At 41.5% G+C, this 17,342-nt stretch overlaps 1 protein-coding gene across 8 annotated transcripts in view; it reads right to left on the bottom strand.

The window, feature by feature from the left end:
- Positions 1–17,342, bottom strand: part of Mapk9 (mitogen-activated protein kinase 9) — a 39,694-nt gene that overhangs the window by 16,370 nt on the left and 5,982 nt on the right. For 4 of the 8 annotated variants that reach the window (XM_030246023.1, XM_017314563.2, XM_030246022.1 and 1 more), the window contains exons 2-6: positions 15,670–15,839; positions 15,075–15,315; positions 6,379–6,508; positions 3,011–3,069; positions 742–880 (exon numbers count right to left, since the gene is read on the bottom strand). In XM_030246023.1, coding sequence (XP_030101883.1) covers positions 742–880; positions 3,011–3,069; positions 6,379–6,508; positions 15,075–15,118 — 372 coding nt within the window. In that variant the 5' untranslated portion in view covers positions 15,119–15,315; positions 15,670–15,839. The remainder of the gene's footprint in view (positions 1–741; positions 881–3,010; positions 3,070–6,378; positions 6,509–15,074; positions 15,316–15,669; positions 15,840–17,342) is intronic. The other 4 variants (NM_016961.3, NM_001163671.1, NM_001163672.1 and 1 more) reach the window with 1 other exon arrangement.

The following is a 17,342-nucleotide window of genomic DNA, read 5'->3' as shown; positions in this document are numbered from 1 at the left end:
TAAAAGTGAACTTTACCATCAGAAGGTCTATTGCTTGGAATGACCACTTGGTGGCAGCAAAGGCTACACTTTGAAAAACCTGGTTATGGGGGTGCACAAGGGAAGGGAAGCCAGCACAGGCCTTTGGCAACAGAGGCAGGAGGATCACTGAGTTTGAGGCCAGCCTGGTCTACAGAGTGAGTGCCAGGACAGCTGGGGCTACATAGAAAAAAAAAGTTACTACAAACTGGAAGGCTAAACCAGAAAACCAAGATTGTTCTGCAGTAGGGTGGCCCCCTACCTCTGTGTTTACAGTGGCTGAGGGGAAAAGCTGATCTGAACAGTGTTTTGTACACAGTATGACTCCACGGCTTAACCTGGACTCTCAAAGTACCAAACTTTAAAAAGAAGAAAAAGACGTTCTTAGGGTGGGGATGGATCAGGGAGTGAGCACAAGCACCAGGAACTGAACTCAAACCCCCGGCGGCCATGTGAAAGGCCAGGGTGCTTACACATGGAACTGGAAACCAGTGCTGGGGGTGTCGGAGAGGCGGAGTCAGGAGACCACCAGCCTCCCTCCAGGTTCAGGAAATAAGGCCAAAACTGACCTCGTGGCCTTTAAACACACATGAATAAGTGTGCACTCACACATGTGCACATACACCACACAAACACTCATACATAAAAACATTAAGTTCTTTTGTAACTAGATGACTGACGACCAAATGGTCCTTTTAAAAATACAGTTATGTGATTACTCACTCTATGAATGATACCAGCTGAATGCAGATGCTTGATGCCACAGAGCATCTGGTAGAGAAGGTAGGACATTCTCTCATGGTCCAGTTCCATATGAATAACCTGACATAAGTTAGCATCCATTAGTTCCATTACCAAGTACCTGAGTATTCAAAAAGAGACCAACCACACTCATTAGTAATATTTTTAAACATTCCTTCATGAGTCTTAGCTCACAATCATTATGAAGCAGTACCGACGGGGTATTAACACTGCATGCTGGAAGTAAAAGCACTTTTAATAAAGTAGCTTGAAAAGAATCAAATATATAATAGGAGTCTGTAAAATTACCCAAAGAATATACAAACAACTAACTTACTCATTGTTTTTCTGCCTTTCAAATTATAAACAGAACTTTTTTTTAACCATGGAAACAATCTCGTACAAACTTTTCTACTTTTATTAACCCATGTGTCTGTCTGTCTGTCCACCTATCTATCTTTTGTTAGATCATCCTTTCAACATCTATACCATGCTGCTGTAGATTCTTGCTCTTTAACAATACATGATTCTGGCAGGGCTGCTAATGTAGAGGGTTTATACAGCGGGTAAATGGAACTCTGAACTTTCCGAACAGGTTGGTTATGTATTTGGACTGCTATAAAAAATGAAACCTTTTTTTTTTTTCTGGTGATTTTTGGTGTTTTTTTTTTTTTTTTTTGGCTTTTTCAGACAGGACAGGGTTTCTCTGGGTAGCCCTGGCTGTCCTGGAACTCTCTGTAGACCAAGCTGGCCACAGACTCTGAGATCCCTCTCCTCTGCCTCCTGAGTGCTGGGATTAAAGGTATGTGCTACCATCCCCTAGGTGAAATCTGTCTTTTAAGGCTGACCATACAACTTTCAAGCTCACGGTCCACCAGCAGCATAATAGCCCCACCCCAAGCCCACAGAGGTGCTTAGACACATCATCTCTAACTCCCCTCCACTGCTTGTCATGACATTCTGACTCAGCATATGCCTAGTGTCTGCCCAAACTGATGACTTCCACATCTGCAGAGACCCAAAGGCCAGTGCTAAGAACTTGGCTGCTTTCTGTGCCTAATTGCTTCCTTTTGTTGGAGCGGCTGGAGTCAGATCCTGGCTCTCCTCTCACTGTTCCTGTCTTGGTGCTATCCAGGTTGCTGTGCCTTGAAGGACCATTTATAGATTATTCTTCCATTCCTTTAATCCAGGCCCCTCCTGAACACCAGGTTCTTTCCTCTCTACCCACTTCACTGTTCCACTTGGACAGTCAATAGTGTCTCTGAATTCATGTCTAAAACTACTTGTGAGTCTAGCTACTTAGCACCCCAAGTCTGGTCCTCTCATAGTTCTCCATATCTCAGCCAAAAGCCTTTATGTGTGGCTTTCAATTTCTCTCTCACATCTAGCATCGGCAGATGCTAGGCCTCACCCTCAGACAGTGTTGGTGTCTAATCTCAAGCCCTTCCCATTACCCACTTGAACCTCTCATATGAACTGCAGTGATTGCCTCCCCATACTAACTAGGCCTTTTTGTCCTACCTCTCACAGTGGATTCTCAGCCCCTCAAAACCAAGTGTTCTTTTAAAATATGTCAGGTAAGATCACTGCTATGTGGGAAATCTCACTCTGGCTTCCTTTCCTATATGCATGCTACTTCTCTAAGCCATACCCCCTTGTCACACATACCCAGCCACCCAGACCTCTGGGTAGCAGCACACACCAGCTAAGCTCCACTGCTGCTCGTTTACTCTGGCTACACCTTCCATGTCAATTCCACTCTGTCCCAGTATCTGCAGAACAAACCGCTCCTCCCCTAAGCCTTTCTCCTACTGCCTCACTGTGATCTTTCCCCATCTACCCTGTGACGAGGAATTGAAGTCAGCAACTTGACTAGGCCAAGGAATACTGCGCTGGCAGCCTTACGTGAGGGGTGTTTTGGAGGGTGTTTGGGTAGTAATTATTATGTGAGTCTGAATGCACTGAGTACAAAGCATAGAGCAAGATCCTGAATGAGCAAATCTAGAGAATGAAGGAGACTCTCCTCTGAGAGCTGAAACAGACTTTCATGTTTTGGAATCAGAATGCTAGGCCTTATATACTACAGCTCTGAGTCCTCAGGCTCACAGCCTTAGATTAAAAGCAACACCGCAGGCATCCTTGTTCTTTGGCACTGTGGCACCCTAGGGTCCCGAGCTTGCAAATGGCCTATGTTTTCTAAATATAAATCACTGAGTTTCTAAATTTTCAATCTGATGCAAAAGATACTTACACATCTTGAAATTCTTCTAGCGTTTTTTGTGGTGTGAACACATTTAACAAGCTAATTATCTGAAAAGAGAAAATTAATTATACTTTAGTATGTCAGATTGAGTATAAAAATTGGTGTACACTGAAATGTATTAAAGGTAGAAAAATGATTGCAGAACCCAATATTTCTCATTACTATGGTTGTTACCAAAGCATCCTAGTGCACAGCATTGGAATACTTAACCACCAACTGGAAGTAAGATGTGCTTTTAACAGAATCACTCACATGACCCTAGTAACTTAAATCATTACTATGGAATTTAAATATATGTAAAATATAAAAATAATGGTTGGAAAAGCACTATGCTGGGGGCTGGAGAGATGGCTCAGTGGTTAAGAGCACTGACTGCTCTTCCAGAGGTCCTGAGCTAAATTCCCAGCAACCACATGGTGGGCTCATAACCATCTATAGTGAGATCTGGTGCCTTCTGCTAGCCTGCAGTATACATGCAGGTAGAACGAGATATATCTTAAGTATCTATGCTATGCTAGCATAGTTTCCACTGTGCTAACTGGAAATTCAAATACTATATGTAACTTTCTGAAAAGTTTTTAAATAAGAAGGCTGAGCTTATACTTTATGGTGATGAATATGAGGTCTCATAGCCTTATATTCCCTTACGGGGCTAAGCAGCCAATCTTACTGCTTGCTCCTTGTGGCCTCTGTGTTTACAAACCATGTGTTTCAAACACACACCCTCAGTCATTTCACATGAACAAGAGAAAGGGTAATTACTCATCAGATAGAAGGGGTAACCAGCAAGAATGGGAAGGAAACTGTATCCACCTTCAGTCTTGGGAAACAAAATGGATAAAGTCTAAAATTCTAAAGTATAAAGCAGAGAAGAATATGGGCAAACATTCTATTTCCTGGTGTAACAAAGTATTTTAAACATGATAGGAAACCTAGGATATTTAACTACATTAAAACAAAGCCAAAATTAAATAAAAAATCAGCATACTAGAGCAACATATGAGATCAAATGGGAAAGGGGGAGAAACAGTTGAAGCTGGGCATGGGTGGCATTTCTCTAACTTTAGGACTTACGAGGCTGAGGCAGGAGATTGCAAGTTTAAGGACAGCCTCAGAGTTCAAGGTTAGCCTGGGCTATATAGCAAAATCCCCAAATGGAAAGGGTTAATAACTTTGATATGTAAAATCACCTACAAGTGATTTTAAAAAGATACCAAACAGTGTAAGATAAAAGTAGAGCCGCAACCATGAAAAGCAAATTTTCAATGAATAAACAGTTGGGGCTCGAGATATGGCTCAGTGAAGACTTGAGTTCAGACTCCTAGCTCCCACACAAATGTCAATGGGAATGGTGTCCCACTTGTATTTTCGGGGCTCAGAAGATGGAGACGGGATCACTAGGGCAAGCTGGATAGCTAGACTAGCCAAATTAGCAAGCTCTAGGTTCAACTGAGACATCTTGCCTCAGTATATAAGGTGGGGAGTAATTCATAAAGACGCCTGACATCAACCTCCAGCTTTCACATGTGCACCCAGACCTGCACATACATACAGGCATGCTCACACATGTACAGATTTGTACACACATACATGCACACACATCCCATAAACATATGAAAAGAAATTCAACCTCACAGATTAAGATAAGATTATTTGTCATGTAGCAGACTGGCAGAAAGAAAAGCAAAACCAGTATCAGCCAGTGCTGGTGAATGTGAAGGAAGATGTGCCCTCAGAAGCCTCCCATCAAGCATAGCTGACAGTGCGCCCTGACGTCAGCTTGTCAGCGTGTATGAAAACCGGGGCTAGGCTGATTGTTTGGCTAGCAATAACCTGCCTGGATATGTAGACCAAGTTGTATGAAGAGGGCATTCATTACACCATGGCTTCTAACAGAAAAAGCAAAACTGGAAATAATCTACCCAACAAAATTATGTGTATCTTAGTTTGCTTTCCATGGCTGTTATAAAACACTGTAGCCAAACCTGGGGAAGACAGGGCTTATTTGCTTATAGTTTATAATCTATCAGAAAGGAAAGTCAGGGCAGAAACTCAAGCAAGGAACCTAGAGGCAGGAACTGAAGGTGAGGCCATGGAGGAACATAGCTTACGGCTTGCTCACCTTGTTTTTTAAACACAGTCTAGGAGCACTGGGCCCTCCCACATCAATCACAGACTTGCCTATAAGCCAGTATGATGAAGGCATTCTCACAATTGAGGTTCCCTTCCCCAGGTGACACTAGCTTGTGTCAAGTTGACAAAAAACAACAACAACAACAACAACACAACCCAGCACAATTTGTTAACTAAATTATTATATATCTGTATATACAGCCACTTAAAAATATATTACAGTTGTGTCTATTAAAGTGTATGAAATTTATCAACATTCTTCTTGGTATAAAAAGAGGAATAGTAGCATACTTGGTCTCATTTATACATATGTAAATATACATAAGCAAGGATGCTTACTGAAATGCTCACACTTGTGACTGGTGGTTGAAGGCCCAGGGATTTTTGCTTTCTAACTTATACTACCTGAATTTTTAAAAATAATAAACATATCTTTGTAAAGTGACAAAATTGAAGAGTAAAATAAAACAAACATTGAACCAACTAAAACCAATTCAAAAACCAAACTGAGTGGAGGTGAGGATATGGCTCAGAGGCAGAGTACTTGCCTTGTGTACATAAGAGCTTGGATTCAATCCCCAGCTTCCCCCCAAATTAAAAGAATACAATGTGACAAAAGAATAAACTGATCTTAGTGGCATACTCAATGTCACCATATAGAGAGGTCTAGCACAAGTATTGAGACAAAGGGGAACATAAACTGTTTAGTACAATCTTAAGTAGTCTCCACTCATCTAAAACTGGAGACAGATGTCATAGACTGATCTCTTTCAGGGGCTGAGAAGAGGGAAGGGGGTAAAGGCACTGTCACAAACTGATAACTGACCTGAGTGAGATCCCAGAGTCCCACATAGAACCTCTCTCCTAAAGAGAACCAATTGTGGTCAGGGTCAGGGTTAGGTGATAGGGCTAAGGTTAGGGGTTAGGTAAGGGTCAGGGTCAAGGTTAGGGACTGATTCTGGCAGGTTATTTATTCTCAGGGTTAGGGTTAGCTGTTAGGATGGGGTAGGGTTGGTATCAAGATTAGGCTCACCTGGCAGCTTGTCCTCTCACCTCCACAGTGAGCAGTGGCATCCCCCCCCCCAATAACTAGATGTAATAAAGAATATTTTTTAATTTTTGAAAAAAATGTAATCTATTTTATAGTTTCTCTCCTCATCAGCCAATCTTCGGTCTGGTCACACCACTAACATCAAAGCACACAAAGGAGCGCCATGACTTACGTTTTTATGATTGACACACTTTAAGAGGACGAGTTCACGGTAGGCTCTCTTTGCGTGCGTTTGGTTCTGAAAAGGACGACTTAACTTCTTGACAGCCACATTTATCCCAAGAACTGTATCAAAAGCAGCACTATAATTAGGAAATATAATAAACAGCCTATTAAAATGGCTTTTGAAAATAGCAATGGAGAAATACATTTGATGTACTGTCTTTCAAAGAGAATAACAAGGCAAGGAGAAATGTTTCTGCTCTTCCCCAATCAAGCTTTATGTACATCCAGAAAGTGAAGTGGCCGGGCTGGACGGGCTAGTCCCTCCCCAGAGGCACCATGCTTTTTGGCTGCAGCTGGAGAGGGATTCAGCAATTCTTCCTACTTATAATTTTCAGTTAGCTAAGATTAGCAGGTTCAGAACCAGGTAATTTAATCCAAAGCACAAAACTCAGGTCAAGGCACGAAATTTTCCATTTAACACAACAAGAAATTTAAAACTTCCTTGTTATCACTGATTAAAATGTCAGTATATTCTGGAAATGCCATAGTTGAGCTCATGGAAGGAATTTAATAAATCTGTTTTGACTGATTATGCTTTCCCAGGCCAAAGACTCTGAAAGGAAACAGAAGCCAAAGTCTCAGCTCACGGTAAACTACCAAGATACAAACTCCCAATGTAAGCACTCGCTATATATAAAATCGTGCAGGAAGTGATGCGTCCTTGTGTAGTGTGAGTAAGATCTGAAGCTCCAGTTTCCAGCGCTCACATCCCTTCATGGAAGTCAGTGTTAATTTTTCTGCAGAGACTAGCTATGGAGAGCGAGAGGCATGATGACATGTCTTAGGGTTTCCAGCTAACAATACTGCGTCGTCATGCAGAGGTCTTCTGATGGCTCAACAAGGGCTCAGGACTGCTACGTACAACCTGGGAGCCCAGGCGTCTCCTTAAACACCGCTTCTGGGAGTTTATTCTATTTGTAATATTGTTTATCTTTATCCCTTTCTGTTAATTCTTTCTGCTCAATAACTCTAATGTAATTAGACCTGTTTTTAACTTAAAGACTGGCCATTGTGGAACTGTCTAAGGAAAACCACTGCATTTATTACATTTATATGGATATGTATATATACAAGTCATAGGTGAGCCCACATGCTCAAAGGTAAGTTCACTACTCATATGAATATATGGTATAAAGATCTATTGTAAAATAAATCATTAATAAACCTGTGTGCATGTGTACACTTGTATGTGTGTTTCTTGGATTCACCTTTCTGATCTCAAAAGATTCTGTCTGAATTTTTAGACAAACAAGAATAATGACTGAGTTCAAGGGCTACACAGAACAGCACGGTGTCTTCAGTTAATAACACTACTACTACACTGTGTAATTTTTTTCTTTTCTTTATTTTCTTTTTCTTCTTTGAGTCAAGGTTCTCTATGTACTCCTGAAACTTGCTATGTAAATCAGGTTGGCCTTGGATTCACAGTTATCTGCTTGCCCCCTGACTCTGGAGTATTGAGATTAAAGGTGTATAACTGCCTTACTCAGCTTATACTGTGTTCTTTAAAATTGCTTAAAAAAGTAGATGTTACATGTTCTCACTGCAGAAAACATGTAAGAAAACTGTATATGTAAATTAGCTGAATTTAGCTACTTTATAATATATATGTATTTGAAGCACTCTATGTATGTGTGTATGTATATGCATGTGTTTCTCTCTGTTCTCTCTGTGTGTATTTATGTATGTATATTTATGTTTCTCTTTTGTGTGTGTGTGTATGTATGTATGTATGTACTGGCTAGTTTTTTACCAACTTGATAAGCTGGAGTCATTTTGCTAGAAGGAATTGAGTGAATGCCCTCACTAGACTGCAGAGCCTTTTCTTGATTAGCGACTATGTGGAAAGCCCAGCTCACGTGGGTGGTACTACCACTGGGTATGTGGTTCTAGATGGTATACGAAAACAGTCTGAACAAGCCAGGAGGAGCAAGTCAGTACGCAGCCCTCCTCATGGCCTCTGCTTCAGTTCCTGCCTCCAGGTTCCTGCCCTGGCACCCCTTTCTTCCTCTCCTCATGTTTTAGATTCTGGTGTCTTATCACAGCAATAGAAACCTAACTAAGGCAATAAAATAAACACATATACCTATATCAATAAAACATTTTTTGATGTACAAAATTACTCAAATGAACTAGTTCTAAACGCATGGAGACAAGCTCCTCTACTCCTGCCTGTCCCAGCTCCAGAACAACTCGTAACTCAAAGGGACAGACACTGCCTAGTATGAAACTGAGGGTTTAGCCACCTACTTGGCTCCTCCCCACCCTCACAGCCTTATTTGATGGTACGTCAGGGTTTCCTGTAATGCACTTTACCTTGCTCTTCCCCAATAACATAAGGTGACTAGTACGCTTTCCCCTGCTCTCTTTATCTCTTTATCCTCCTCTTCCTCCAAACCTTTGTCTTAAACAGTCATGCTTGCTAGCATCTTCATTTTAAACTGACAGCTAGGCCTCTGTGCTGTTTCCCCCAGCTGTCTATAAACACTGACAACCATCCGGAAAGTACATGTGCTCACGTAAATACTACTAGTTGCAGAGCTGAAATTATACTTCACTTCCCAAAGATCACACAATCCTTGCTGCCAATCATACACACAAAATTAGAATGTCTGCTATATGGAGGCAATGGGTTCTCCGTCCTCCCAGTTTATCAAGTGTTTGAACACTCCATGCCTTTGTTTCTAAGCAGACCACACCTCTTTCTATACTTCCTTCCACAAGGTTCTAATAAACATCTTTTTCCTTAGAGCCATTTTCCAAAGCCCACCACCAGTACCGTGTTCTCCCACTCAGACTTCTACACTTAGAATTGACCCAGCCCTTTTCTGAAGACATCTCAAAGCCTGCTTCACAGAACTTATCCTCCATCTGGCCTCTTGTATTACAAGCTCTTGTGTTGTCTCATTGTTGGAGTACTCCTTAAGGAATGTCCCCAGACAACAAAATGATTTTACTCTGCCTTCGGCTTTGATAGTCTGTCTTTTAAGCTGAAAATCAATTTCCTCACAGAACACACTAAGGCCATTGCTCTACTGCTCCCAGCTTCAGTGCTGTTTAGTGGGGAGGGAGGCTTATATCTGAGAGTCACTCTTTTGTTTTTTTGTTTCTCTGCTCAATGATATATCACAAAGAGCCATGCTCTATTGGAGCCTCCAAATGTCCCCTTAACAATCCCTCCCAATTGTTATCATTGTCCATTTGTCATTCAAGAAAGAAAATAACTTCTGCTTCTGTTTTTTTTGTTTTTGTTTTTTGTTTGTTTTGAGACAGGATCTTTCTACATAGTCCTTGCTGTCTTGGAACTCACTGTGTAGACCAGGCTGGCCTCAAACTCACAGAGATTCTCTTGTTTCTGCTTCCCAAGTGCTTGGATTAAAGGTGTGCACCACTAACATTGGCCTAACTTTTGGCTTTAAGACAGTCACTTTCTTGCTCTCACAAACTCAACATGTTACACATAACTCTATCTCTTATTTTTGCCTATGACCTATCACTCAACACTGCATTTATAACTCACCCACGAATCTGAGTACTAGAATTCACTGTCATTGCTATAACATTCCTTTGTGAGACTGTCACTTGCTGCTCTCACTAACTCAGTTATTTTCACTTTTCAAGTAATGACAAGAATCACTGCCATCGACATGCATGTGCATGGCTGCAGTCCTTTCAGCATGCCTCTCATGCATGCAGAGAGCTAAGCGGGAGCGCACCGATTCTACTTTAGCAGATAAGACCAGACTCTCTTCTGACGTAGTTCCATCAGTGTCTGTGTCTATCAGCAGTGTGCCCAGAATCCATGCCTAAGAGTTGTGTGTGAACGTTTTCACCAACATTTGCATCATGAACTTACTTTTTACCCTTTGGGCTGAATGTATTTCACCATGTCCATAAGAACATTGTTTTAATTTGCATTCTCTGATGAAGAATGACCATCAGGTAATCAATGTGAGCAATTTTAGACCACTAATTTTATGGTAATGTATTATGGAATAAAACATTAACACATCGTCTCTTCTGTATTCCTACTCTTTGGTCTCTGCGGCTTCATTAGGAGTATTTTATTTTCTGCTGATGTATTTTCCACATTGCTAACTCTCTCTTCAGTTACAACTAATATTTGCAAACATGTTTTTTAGGTTTGTAATTCAATTACCATAGCTTTCACTTTCACATCTAATTTCCACTTAGTTCTCTTTTTTAAAGTTCTTGTTATTCCACCAAAGCTTTCATCTGGTCTTTTACCATCTTGAACATATCACCACAGCTATTTAAAATTTTGGATCTAATGATGCTGGAATCTTCTGTTGATCTGATCCTTTTGTCTTATCTCCCTGTGCACCTAGCCATTTTTTTTATTGTGTTGGACCTTGCATTTATAAAGCTGCTCTAGAAGTAATCTGAAATCCAGGGCAATGCTATCCTTCTTCAGAATTTATATTTGCTTCTACTGGGCACATGGGGCATGAACAGTTTAGACTCGCCACTGTATAAGTTCAAGGAGTGAATGATAACTGGATGGGGGCCGTGCCTCACTCAAGTTAACCCCATTACTTTTAGGGTATGGCCTTTCAGTGGCACCAAAACAAAGCAGAGGTTACCCAGGCCCTATCAGAGAGCCCCAGGACCTAATTCCTATTCTCGAGCCACAGGACAGTTCAAGCAGTCTCTCTCAGAATCTAAATGACCAAGAAACAGGGAAGCCTCAATGATGGGTTTCCTATGCTAGGTTTGCTTGGTGTAATATTGATTCTTCAGTATCTTATTAGCCCTGTAAGGACAAACGCTGAGCATGGAGGACAGTGGACATGGTGGGAACTGGACTGTTTCACAGATGTTTTAATGTTCCTGGCTTTAGCCTCCTCCCCCATCTCATCCTCATTTTCTATATTGTGATATCTACATTTCCCATGCCCCAGAGCTCTGTGGTTCAAGGCCCTTTCCTGTTTCACACAACCCCTCTGCTCACTCTCTTCCTCTGCAGTGTTATCTGGACCAAGACCCCAACTTATTTTAATGTTGCAGAAATTTATTAGAACTTTTTCATTCACTGGTGATTGTAATTCTCTTTTGTTTAGCTCTTTGATTTATCACCTTGAATCAAAAGTTTCAAGCCATTATTTTAGAGGTGAAAATGTAAACACTCATTAAGACACAGTGGGCTGCCCAAGGTCACAAAGAACTTGGGTCAAAGATCTGTACTGGGCTCAGAACTCAAGTCTCCTATCTCACAGACATTCACATCAACAGCCTCAAAGACATTTTATTCTGGACATTATTTATGGTTTGTTTATATTTATAGAGGAAAATAAGAAAATGTACAGCCAGACCAATGTTCATGCTTACAGAAAGCTAAAAGGCAAGCCCGTTCGATCTACCTATACTAATATTTTAAATTAGGGTACTCCTTACCTTACAGTAACTGTTACTCCTAGGAACTGCCAAACCCAATATTAAAAACTTAAAGAAAAGGGGTAAGCATGTCACGGAACCACAGGTTTACATTTTGGGCTGAACACCTCGGGGTTTTAGAAGGAGAGAGGAAAAGCAGACACTACATCTGAGTAAACAGTAAATATAATTTAGTTGGCATTTATACTCTAAAACGGTAACATTAAAAAACCTATTTCCTAATAAGCTTTAGTACCATCTTCTAAGGAACAAAAACAGAAACAAATCAAATAGGTCCAAAACTGTAAAGGCAATTTGGAACATGAAGGGAGGGAGGGCCTGGGAGCCTCTCAGCAAGGAGGCTTGCAGAGCACACCCGAAGCCCCGAGTGACGCCTAACAGTACAAACAAAAGCAAAAATAAAACTAGGGTCAGAATATTTTATCTTGGCCCCAGCTCTTTACATGTAAGTCTGTAGACCATCAGGACCAGAACCAACCTACACTGTGGTTCCTGTGCACAGCTGGCCTTATGTGTCTACCATGGTCTAATTTAATGGAACTGACTAGTTTGGAAACCACTGACTGGTGCTAACACATTTTACTTCTCAGAGCTGTAGAAACACACTTGCCTCTACATTAACTTCTAGTGCTGTTCTTGTGGCTACTGAATGGCCACGCGTTACTGATTTAAAATAACATACATTTATTATCTATCTTCTGGAGTTCAGAAGTCCAAAACGAGTCCTAAGGGGCTAACAGTAAGGTCAACTCAGCTGTGACCCTCATGAAGGCTCTGGGAAGAATCCATTTCCTTCCTTTTCCCAACTTCTAGAAGCTTCCTGCATCCCTGCCCCACAGCACTCCACAGTCGGCCCACCAGGGCAATCCTCCCACCTCCAGGTCATTGATTTGTTGCTTTGGATTTTAGATGGCATTCCATCAAAGGTGGCCATGAACTCACTATGTAACCCAGTTTGGCCTGCTGCTTACAGTAATCCTTCTGCTTGGATATTAAGATATAATCAGGTCTGCAAAATTCATTTTGCCTTGTAAGGTCACATATTCATAGGATTCCAGGGTTAGAATGTGGCTCTATCTGAGGAAACAGTATTCTGCCCATCACACACCCTAAAGGTTCACTGGTAGTATGACGCTGACAAAAAGCAGCTCTGGACCATCAACAGAAAAAAGACTGGATCTTAACCATCTAAGACAGAAAATCCAGAGCCTATTGTTTTTTGTTTTTTCGAGACAGGGTTTCTCTGTGTAGCCCTGGCTGTCCTATACTACAGAGCGAGAAAAAACTCACTCTGTAGATCAGCTTGGCCTTGAACTCAGAGATCTGCCTGCCTCTGCCTCCCAAGTGCTGGGATTAAAGGCGTGCGCCACCACCACCTGGTCAGAGCCTATTGTCAAAGTAGCAGCTCACCCACTGTTGAGTTTATTTTAGCAAAAGTAAACTTTTTTGGTTTGTTTTATAGGAATGTGCCATTACCAGATCACCCTCCTATCCTATCTGATACCAAAGGATAAATACAAAAGTAGAAAGGGGGAGGGGAGAGGTACAATCACTTCTGAAGTTTTACTTTCCTATGTTAGAACTTAAGGTGGGTGGGTACTATAAAACTCTCAGCTACAGTTATAAAATTAAAGTGAGTATATATACATATATATGTATACACATACATACACACATATATGTATATATATATATATATATATATATATGTGTATGGAAGCATGTGTGTACATATGTATGTATATGTAGGTATGTATGGGTATATCTGTATATGTCTGCATATGTATTCAAGTATATATATAAATATATATATAAGTATGTACACATGAATATATATACATGTGCACAAATTCATGTATGTATATTTAAATACATATAACATACATATGTATACATGTTTCTGTTTGGTGCTGGCAAGAAACTCAGGTACTTTCACATGCTAGACAAGTGCTCTACCATTGAGCTTCCTCTCTAGCCCTACACAGTTCTTGAATGTAATCAGTGTCCTATGGAGATGAATATAATTTATTGAGAGATTCTAAGGAATTTTATTAATATTGATTTATTCATCATTATGAAGATCCTGAACAGAGATTGGGTCAGAGCCCTGGTCATATAAAAAATATCAGTGATTCAAAGTCATCAAGCTTTAACTAAGTGAATTAAAGTCCCAAGACACCAACAACTGCTTTAGACCTAGACCTACCCCCTGAACCCATGGGAGACAAAAGTCAATGAGCCTTCCTTGTCCTCAACTGCATTACATATACAGAGAGGGTCACGGAGGATGGCATGGTTATATAATATACACTATTCACTTCACTAAAGTAAACGCCCCCAAAGTAATTCCTGTTCCCCTTCGGCAATCCTCTTATCAAATTATTAATTCCAAATAAGAAAGGTTACAATCAAGCAAATATATAATATTCTTTCTATAATTTTCTATCATGGTGCTAGATTTTGGAGAATTTCAGATTTCAGATTTTGGAATTACAGATGCCTATCAGTAAACACAAATACTGAAAAATGTGAGAAAAGTCTAAACTCAGAAATACTCTGCTCCTGAGCAGTTGAGAGAAAGGACATTCTATCTGCACTAAAGCACATTTTCACTGTTAAGCCCCCACTGTGCACACACTCTTTCATGTAGCGCCTTCTCCTTCCTCAGTCTCTCCTCTGAGCCTCCTAATCTGCAATCCCGAGCACCAGGGCCCCGGCTGCCCTCACTGAGGAAAAGAGCAGGCAGGTCTCCCTGATCAGTCTGCAGCGGAGTCTCAGCTGAACCCACTGATGACGCTAGGCTCAGTGTCGTCACAGGAAACCAAAGCTCTCCTCCCAGAATGCCTGGGAGAGTTCTTTCATTTTCAATTCTCTTGGCCTACCAGTTATAAACATGAAATGTTTTTATCTTATCACAGTATTTTATTTATATATTCTGGGTTTTTGAGAGAGGGTTTTTCTGTGTAGCTCTAGCTGTCCTGGATGCACTTTGTAGTCCAGGTTGGCCTTGAACTCAAAGAGATCACCTGCCTTTGCCTCCCAAGTATGGGGATTAAAGGCATGAACCACCACACCCGGCAATCACCAGCAATCGCAATTTCTTTTAAAGACAAAAAATAATCTTGTTGATTAGCAGGGGGGAAAAAAAGCTTTGTTCAGAACACTACAGACTAAAAAGTTTGGGAGGTGCTGACAACAGAGGTCTAGAAAACACGTGAGAAACGTTACCTTTGTCTGGCCAGTGATGTCGCAGCAGCTGACTGTCTTACCATGCAAGAGCCTAAGGTTCAGGGTCAGACTAATGGTTCTGACGTCCTGGGCTGGACACATAGTTGAAGAGAGACACCAAAGAAGAGACGGCCAGCCCAACCCCTCACACAGCATCCCTTCCTGGTTAATCCATGGTGTGATAATGACACTGCCTGGCCTCATCCTGCCATTGAATGGCAAGGCACTGCAATGATGGCGCCTGGAAATGAACAGGAGTGATTGGGAATAAAAGGAGGAGGGGGGAGAAGGTGGCCATGATGAAGAAATGAATAAAACGCCAAATTCCGGTTACACCAATCATTCTGATATCATAATGGCAAGGCAAATGAAAAGATAACAAACAAATAAATCAATAAAGCCAACAACAGAGCAAATGAAAAATTGAGTTTGTATCCTACACATGACTGTATATAACTACAGCAAGGACTGATTTAGTTTAGCTCAAATTCTACAAGAGAGATTATTTTTTTAATCAGTGCTACTAAAGTCTTACTCAGTAGTTTCACTTTTTACTAAAGGCTTCGTCTGTGCTATTAGAACAGCCCAGACTTACCAAACAATTCCTTGGGCTCCAGAGCCGATCGGTTTCAGTTGCTGGTAACGTTTTAGAACAGTGAAAGTTGAGTCCGCCACCTGCACACTGTAAAACTGACCATCGCTTTTACTGTCACTCATGATGTAGTGTCATACAGGATCCTGAGGGCTGCTGCCTTCGTCAGACCCCTGAGGAGAGAGAGAAGCAGAGTGAGCTGATGAGCTTGTATGCATACACATACAGATTGTATACACAGTGGTTCTGATCTGCTGGGACTTCAGATGGCATGGTCAAAATGGGTAAATCAGCTTGGCCACGCTCTCCATTTAAGCAAGGGGCATATAACCCCCTCCACTCCAAAAAGACATTTCAGTAGTGTAAGATCATGAAACAATGAAAAGAAAGAATTAAAACAAGTATTTTCTAACATTTATTTAATTTATGCACCTGGGTGCTTTGTCTGAATGCTTGTGTGTGTGCCTGAACAGCTGTGAGCTGGGAATGGAACTTGGGTCCTCTGGGACAGCAGTCAGTGCTCTCAACCTCTCTAGCCCTGAAAGGAAGGGATTTTTGAGATGCACAAAGGCCACATCTTTTAAAGGACTGGATTATAATAAAATATCTTGGGGCTGCGACACAGCTCAGTAGCCGAGTGCTAGCATGCACAAGACAGTGAGTTCATATTAAAAACAGGAATGGGGTTGGGGGTGGGGAAAGAGCCACCTCTGGAGAAAAGAATCCACACGTTCTTCCCAGCCACAGCGAGACTACTATGTCACTAATGCATCGCATCCACTTCCTTCTTGTGCCATCAGCTTATGTCTAGAAGTCTCGGCCACAGATGGGGGCATTGTTTTGGAATGATTGATTCTAGAACTTCTAGAGATAAGTGGAATAGTCCTCTAAGTGTATGGATTCAGGTTCAAGTGATAAACCACAGATTGAGAGCCATATGCCAGAGACACAAGCCTTTTACCAGTATTAGAGACACTGGTATGAGCTGTGTAACCTACAGATGGGCCTGTTTCGTGAAAGTGGCCAGACCTGGCCTTCATTCCCATAGCTCTTTGCTATGGCTGCTCACATTCCATAGCTGGACTAGTACAATACCAGGCTAGCTGCCTTGAACTTGGGGATTAGAGCTGATAGACTAGGCTCAAGAATTATATAATTTCATCTCAAGATTTAAAATCATTCTAAAATGAAAATAAAGTTATCTTGTTAGGCAAGAAGAAAGTCAACTAAGAAGCCCCTAAACACTCCTCTTGTTACACATGGGCTGAGGAGAACAAGATAAAGAGCCCCCCCCCCCCGCCCTTCCCCCACACACAAGACAACCTGAGAAAACATGTAAGTTAGCTACTAATGGATTTATTCAGTTGGAATGTCATTTTAGGTAGAAGGACCGGCTTGTTTTGTAAGCTGGAAGTACAAGCACCCCTCAAGCAACTGCATTAGCCACACTGCTGTCACTGTCACGGTCCAACACAGGGCTCCATCCAAGCCACTTCTACAGTCTTGGCAGCACACTCAGCTGGGGCTATAAAGGTGTTTATAGGTCTCTCTTTTCCCTAGGCCATGAGCTTCTTCTCAAAAAGTAGGGAGATACAAGTTGGGCAGGAAACTTGGTGGTAGAGTGCTTGCCTGGCATGAGACCCTGGGTTCACTCCAGAGCAGGTCAAGGGAGCACA

The sequence above is a fragment of the Mus musculus genome, chromosome 11 (genome assembly GCF_000001635.26).
Source record: "Mus musculus strain C57BL/6J chromosome 11, GRCm38.p6 C57BL/6J".
In the NCBI taxonomy this organism is placed as follows: Eukaryota; Metazoa; Chordata; class Mammalia; order Rodentia; family Muridae; genus Mus; species Mus musculus.
Note: the sequence above shows the minus strand (reverse complement) of the source record. Positions and strands in the feature narration are given on the sequence as shown.